The 7,500-nt window shown below is 31.5% G+C and overlaps 2 protein-coding genes across 6 annotated transcripts in view; one reads left to right on the top strand and one right to left on the bottom strand.

Annotated features, from left to right (window-relative positions):
• The window catches only part of LOC125041959 (DNA replication complex GINS protein PSF1-like), a 4,833-nt gene extending 1,372 nt beyond the window's left edge, over positions 1–3,461 (top strand). For all 3 annotated transcript variants that reach the window (XM_047637400.1, XM_047637409.1, XM_047637417.1), the window contains exons 2-6: positions 792–856; positions 1,093–1,188; positions 1,502–1,592; positions 2,885–3,001; positions 3,182–3,461. In XM_047637400.1, the coding sequence (XP_047493356.1) occupies positions 792–856; positions 1,093–1,188; positions 1,502–1,592; positions 2,885–3,001; positions 3,182–3,322 (510 nt within the window). In that variant the 3' untranslated portion in view covers positions 3,323–3,461. The remainder of the gene's footprint in view (positions 1–791; positions 857–1,092; positions 1,189–1,501; positions 1,593–2,884; positions 3,002–3,181) is intronic.
• A 1,905-nt stretch (positions 3,462–5,366) lies between these two features.
• LOC125041944 (selenoprotein S-like) overlaps positions 5,367–7,500 on the bottom strand; it is a 16,724-nt gene continuing 14,590 nt past the window's right edge. For all 3 annotated transcript variants that reach the window (XM_047637380.1, XM_047637388.1, XM_047637370.1), the window contains exon 6: positions 5,367–6,416. In XM_047637380.1, the coding sequence (XP_047493336.1) occupies positions 6,337–6,416 (80 nt within the window). In that variant the 3' untranslated portion in view covers positions 5,367–6,336. The remainder of the gene's footprint in view (positions 6,417–7,500) is intronic.

Genomic DNA, 7,500 nt, shown 5'->3' with positions numbered 1-7,500 from the left:
ATGTTTGTGCATTTGTTATGGTACTTCATTTTATTTTGTGGTATGTTATATTATAGGTAATTCTTCAGATGTTCCTCCAGAGGCTCTTAAGGACATTGTAAACTTCCCAAACATGACCCAAGAAAACACGCCTCTTTCTCATCCACCTTACAATCTCTCTATTCCCATTCCCTGTAAATTCAAAGTGACTGCCAACATCCATCCTCATCCTCCTGCTGTTCCTGCTACCCCTGTCTTCCCGCTACCCCTGTCTTCCCATTCTCTCCTAACATACTCCATCCTCCCCTTCTCCATCTACACCACCACCCTTTCTTTTATCACTTCTGCTCCTTTCTGGATGCTCACGTGACTTCCTTTTTGTCACAATAGTGTCCTTCTTGGATCCTTCCCCACATTCTTCCAGATACCTTCTTCCCATGATCCCTTGTCTCATTCTCCAGATTCTTCTCCTATTTCTCCAACACCCATATCTACCCTTATTACCTCTGATTATTTCATAATGGCTCTCCTGTACAGCATTCCTCATTCAGTGTTACTCATTCAGTCCCACATATTCTGTTGTTCACTTGTCCTGTCTTCCTTGACCCCTCCAACCTGTTGGACATTCTCACAGAATCCCCCCACTTTTTCCTTTGACAACTTGTTCTCCTTCCTTAAGACACATAGATACCCTCCATTTGATCTAAGCAGCTGGCTTACATCATCATGTATGCTACACTGACAAAATCAAGAGTTTTCAGTGTAGTATATTAAACAGTATAAATGTTTTGATAATATTCATTTTGAAACAGGAGGATACTATACGTTTAGTGTTGGAAGAGATGAACACACTATTTGAACAGAATCAGCAAGATGTGTGAGTAGCTTTTCGTTTGTTGTAATTTTTAGTGGTTATGAGTAAATGGAAACTTATATTTTCATTAATATCAGGCCATATTACATTTATTAATATTTTATATTTTTTAGAATTATTTACCAGTGGTCATTTTGTGTATCTGTTGCTAGTTGTAATATTTATTTTTATGATGTTTGTAATAGCTTAAATATATAGATAGATATTAATAATGATCTCTTCATTCTTGTTTTTTTAAGTAATGCAACAGTGGCTGGTGATGTTCGTTACTTCTCTGGAGTGCACTTGAGGCATGCTGCCTTAGAGAGGAATAGACGTTGTCTTCTGGCATATTTGTAAGTAGGTTAATTTTATGCTACTTTCTTTGGTTTTACCTTCCTTGCAGCTCAGCTAAAGATTTACAGTGCTGTATTACAAATAATTTTGAAGTCACTGTATAAATGTGCACAGAAAGTTAAACATTGTTAACCTTTATCTAAAATTTAGCCATGATATGAAATTTAAATTTGTTGCAATAAAAATTTATCTTCGTCTTTCTTCCTTTCTTTCTTCTGATGCAAAGAGGCATATTGTAGAAGGACTATGAGCTATATAATATGTAATTGTGAAATTTGAGTCTGATTTTATTAACATGTATAATAACCACAGGTACAATAGATTAGAGAGGGTGCGTGACATGAGATGGGAGTTCGGTAGTATCCTGCCTGCAGATATCAGAGCTAATATGTGTGAACCTGAGGTAAGTAAAATTTACACACATGAAATCAGGTTATAATACATTTCTCCATGTATTTCCCTAGTTCATTTAAGACCTTTTACATTTGTTTATATCATTTTTATTTATCAACATTATAAACAGTATACTAACAGTTTTTTGAATTCCTAAGCAACAAGTCATTAAACTATGTTGATATTGTATAATATATATATATTTATTTTTTTTTTATTTTTTTTTTTTTTTTTTTTTCATTTTTTGATTCCATTGAGAAACTATTATCCCTCAAACATTTTGATTGTTGTATAAGAGGACAATTGAGTGTATAAACAAAGGAAATATATGAGCTTGGTTGTTGGGTAAGATTTTTATTGTACTTTAGCAATAATTTACAGATTCTGAAGGCTATATGTACTCTGTAAAATAGATAAAATTGAAGTCCTTTATCTTAAAATAGAGTGAATCATTCTCTCTCTCTCTCTCTCTCTCTCTCTCTCTCTCTCTCTCTCTCTCTCTCTCTCTCTCTCTCTCCCTCCCTCTCTTTCCCTCCCTCCCTCCCCCTCCCTCTCTTTCCCTCCCTCCCTCCCTCCCTCCCCCTCCCTCTCTTTCCCTCCCTCCCTCCCCCTCCCTCTCTTTCCCTCCCCCTCTTTCCCTCCCTCCCTCCCTCCCCCTCCCTCTCTTTCCCTCCCTCCCTCCCCCTCCCTCTCTTTCCCTCCCTCCCTCCCTCCCCCTCCCTCTCTTTCCCTCCCTCCCTCCCCCTCCCTCTCTTTCCCTCCCTCCCCCTCCCTCTCTTTCCCTCCCTCCCTCCCCCTCCCTCTCTTTCCCTCCCTCTCTCTCTCTCTCTCTCTCTCTCTCTCTCTCTCTCTCTCTCTCTCTCTCTCTCTCTCTCTCTCTCTCTCTCTCTCTCTCTCTCTCTCTCTCTCTCTCTCTCCTCTTTTTTTCCTGCTTATTTCATCTGAGACATTTCATGGTTCATACATAGCAGGCAGAAATTAAACAAATATTATAAAATGCAGTATTTGCCTTTCCCCCAATTTCACATTGTTGTGTGATGATCTTATATTAGGTATTGTGGAGAAACAAAATCAGAATATTATGAATAAATTAAAATGGGTTTAGATTTTTTGAGTAGGATTGAAATATAATTAACTGTTAATTACATGATATTTGTGTAACTCATTTACTAATGTGATTATCTTACTGAAGTGTGACAGAAAGTCTTTGAATGACCAAATGACCTGAATTTCTCATGCGTGTTTTCAATAGTACAGATTTTAATTTTATTTATCATATTTATATGATGTCTATCTTCACAGATTATATGGTTTAATAAATATAATAAGAACTTGGCTTCATATATGAGATCGCTGGGAGAAGGAACTGGTCTTGATCTTACTCAAGATATAAAGCCACCAAAGAATCTGTATATTGAGGTGTGTAAGAACAGTATATTAAATTCTATATTTTTTCAGTTAAATTTAAGAAAATGTCTAATCAAATTACAGATATTAATTCATATATTTGATGTAATTTTGATATAGGTTTAGGATGCCTCTATTATTTAGCCTTTCCAAGTAAGTTACCAATAACCTGAATAAATATCTTGCATGCAGGTTCGATGTCTTCAAGACTATGGAGAATTTGAGATAGAAGAAGGAGATACTGTGGTACTCCAAAAGAATACCACTCACTATCTTCCAATGGCTCATTGTCAGCATCTCATCAGACAAGGCATTTTAGAACATATTGAATGATATGTTGAAACAAGAGCTTTGTTTCTTTAGTGTAATCTTATGTATGTGAATTAGATTATGGCAATATAAAAGATCTTTAATACAGATAACATATATTTTTATGTAGTGTTCTATTGAAAATAAAAAATCAAGCAATGAAGTTTTTTTGTTTTTTTTTATCTTTTTGATTAAAGATGCAAAATAAAAAGAACTGTGCTTACAATCTGAATTTCTTAATTTTCTTAGCTGTGCTATCAAAATTTTCCACAGATTATACTGCTTGTTTTCACCAATATGTATTAAAACAAAATAGTGCTTTAATACTAATATTTTACTTGTAGGAGCAGTACCTCGCTATGATTGGTAACAGGATCCACAATGAAAACACACTTTGCATGCATTGCAGGTATCCGCTCTCAGTGGTACGGGAAATTTCCACATCTTTTGGGGGAACTATCACACTGAGTTTGCTTGCCTACTTAAATCAGAACAGCCACTAAACCCCCCAAAATGTATATATGTATGGTTATTACTTGTTTCATTTTTATTTTATTGTCTTATTTCAATTTTTAGGCTAAGGTACTCAGAGAAAATTCAAACTGTGTTTTTGTATAATGATAGGTACTTCTGGGAGACAGATGTGAATGAAATTTTTCTTTTTATGGAGAGAAAGGAAAGGCAATGAGATGACCTCATCATCTTCATCTGAAAAGACCTTGCCAATGAGATGTCATGAGGTACATGGGTGGGTGGCAGTTAGAAATTTTGAATGTTTGATTATGGATATTAAGTATATTTTGAAAAAAAATCATTTACCACTCCCAGAATGTCAAAGACACTTAGGCCACAAAAATTAATTTACTTTAATTTTCCTTTCTTTTACTTCTGCATAAAAAAAAACACTTGTCCTTCATTTTTCACAGGTTTTATTATTCTATGACATTAATAGATTGCACTGCATCTGGTCTACGGTGCAATTTTACTTTGTAAGGTAGTGTGACACAGAAAAGGAAACTTGCTTGAACCCTTTGCTTGCAAACAACTCTGTGGGAGGGAAGAGAGAAAAATCTATCAAATAGAATCTTCTTTCATATTCTTAACTTAGTACTTTCGGATAAGACAGATGCAAAAGGATTGCCGCCATCTGCAAAGGCAAGTTTGGTTCTCTATTCTAAATTGCATGACAGTATAAAATGACGGGTAAAGAGCAAAAAAATACTACCTTCAGATATTTATGTATTTCTGTTCCTTTCATAATCTTGAAATAGAAACATTTAATCTAACTGGATAGGGTGGTCAGAAATATATATTGACAAAAAAAGGTAAATGAGAAGTTCAGGGCTGCATTAGCTGGTAAAACTTAAAATATGGGTAAAAGAAGTACACATATTGGCTGTGAATGATGAAGGCTCAAGGAAACACAAAATGTGCAGTTATTTACCTCTATCATAGTAAACTTACAAGGTACCTGTCATTAGTTGCACATTAAAGAAATAGCCTCAAAGTGGTAAACACATATTTGAGATATAGAACACAGTAAAATCTTCAAGCATAGAATGTATACTATATACCTCCACTGACTGGTTATCCATTTCCTGTATGTAAAAAGGGCTACAAAACCAGTTCATGGATTATCTACCATAAGGAATTTCATTAACTGTGAAGTGCCTATATAAACTATCTAGTTGAAATTATGCAGTTATCAACCCAATGGCAGAGAGGGTATATGCACTGTATACTTTTTTTAAACATAGATGGCACTGCAACTGCTTAGGCAACAAGTAGTTATATAGTTATATAGTTACTAAGCCTACAATAACTCACCTGTTTACCCCATTTCAAGATTTTTTTAGTTTTATTTCTAGTACTATTATTTTTATTAACACCAATAGTATTAGTAGTTATCATTATCTTTTAATAGCTTATCTTTTGTCTGGTCTGGAAAAAACAAAATAATCATACTCATTATATTTTGCCAAATATCTTTTATACATAATAATGCCTAAAAGTAACCCCCTGTCACTTGAAACATCAAAGCATTAACAGGAAAGATAAAACAGCTAAAGTTGCAACAAACTATTTATTCAAGAGTACGTAGTACTCTGTAGGGATGGCCAAGTTACAATATCATAAACTTAAATACTTACTGAAGACTGATGGAATACTTTAAAGGGTTTGATGATCAATAATAAACCAAAATCATCAAAGAAAGTACACTAATATGATCAAGTACAAGAATACTGTTCAAAATAGATCGAAGATAGAATCTATGTATGTACTGTAACACCAAGGTTCTCTTTTAGATGACAGACTAGCACAAATAATAGTACAGAGGACAATTTTCTTAAGCAATGGCTAAAACATATATTTTTTTCCCCCCTTTGCTCAACACATTTTCCTCTAATTCATACAATAACAAAATAATCCTTTATTCCATAGAACACCACACATCATTCCAATAAATTCAGACAATTATCCATGTTCCAAGTGGCAGAGTTTTATCAAATGCTAAAAAAATTAATAAGACTCAGTTCTGAACATGTCAATGCCAGGGTAAAGCATCCACAGTAAGCCACAGCACTGTGCTGGTTTGGCTTACCACTTCATTATGACTGGCATTATCTGAATCACTAAAATGATCTTTGTTGGATTCTTTTTTCTTTTCAATGTAACATGAATCAATGTTATTCAAACAATTTATGTATCAGAAAAAGACATCCAACAATCTTGTACACACTTCCTCTTCTTAAAGCATCTTTCTTTCCTATGATAGAGTGAAATTCTTGTTTTAAAAAACAATTTATATTATTTTGTTATACTCACATAAATGCAAAGATCAATTCTTATGTAAAAGAAACTTCAGTTTCAATACATTTCATGTGTAACAAAAATAAAAGATATCATATAACATAGTAAATGGAAAATTATAGCTATTATTTTTTCTTTTAACATTATTCAAATCCTATTTTTATAGACATAATCACATATCATAATGGATGCTTTTTGAGGGTATGGAGTGTGTACATTTATTAACCTCATCCACCAGCAGAAGGCCCTCTTCGGTCAGGTCTGAATCGGCACGATCCACCTCCTTCTCCCGTAAGGGGATTGTACTCTGCAGAGAAATGAAATTAAAACCTTATTATATTAGATACACCAGCTGTTTATGCCAATAAATTAAATACTGTCATAGTTAGAAAAATTATATAGTTCTGTGTTTTGCTGTTATTAACTGAAATATTCACTGGGAGTAGGTAAAGCAACTGTTTACATATAGATGACTTCACAAGCACTTTGTCATCAAGATGGTAATTACTAGCGCTACCTGATTTTACCTGTTTCTCATTTTATGATGTTTCATGAAAATAAAATTTATTTCTATGGTAATCATCATCATTTTTACTATAATATTCTCAACATTGATAGTAATAGAATTAGACTTCTTTCTAAAAAAAAAAGAAAAAAAGAAAGGAATGAGATATACAAGTAAGGTCAGTAATTGATTTCTTGGTGACTAAGCACTTCAATACCCATCTATACATGCAGAAAATAAATAAAAACAAAACCACAGTGGCATCAATGGGTTATGACAGAAAATGAGAATTATTAACATGATACATACATAATATATATATATATATATATATATATATATATATATATATATATATATATATATATATATATATATATATATATATATATATATATATATATATTAAAATATATATATATGTATATATATGTATACATATATATATATTAAAATATATTAAAATATATATATATATGTATATTAAAATATATATATATATATGTATATTAAAATATATATATATATATGTATATTAAAATATATATATATATATGTATATTAAAATATATATATATATATTGTATATTAAAATATATATATATATATGTATATTAAAATATATATATATATTATATTATTAATATATATATATATATGTATATTAAATATTAAATAGTATATTTATATATATATTAGTATTAAAATATATATATATATATGTATATTAAAATATATATATATATATGTATATTAAAATATATATATATATGTATATTAAAATATATATATATATATGTATATTAAAATATATATATATATATGTATATTAAAATATATATATATATATGTATATTAAAATATATATATATATGTATATTAAAAT

Source organism: Penaeus chinensis, chromosome 3 (assembly GCF_019202785.1).
Source record: "Penaeus chinensis breed Huanghai No. 1 chromosome 3, ASM1920278v2, whole genome shotgun sequence".
NCBI classification, from domain to species: domain Eukaryota; kingdom Metazoa; phylum Arthropoda; class Malacostraca; order Decapoda; family Penaeidae; genus Penaeus; species Penaeus chinensis.
Note: the sequence above shows the minus strand (reverse complement) of the source record. Positions and strands in the feature narration are given on the sequence as shown.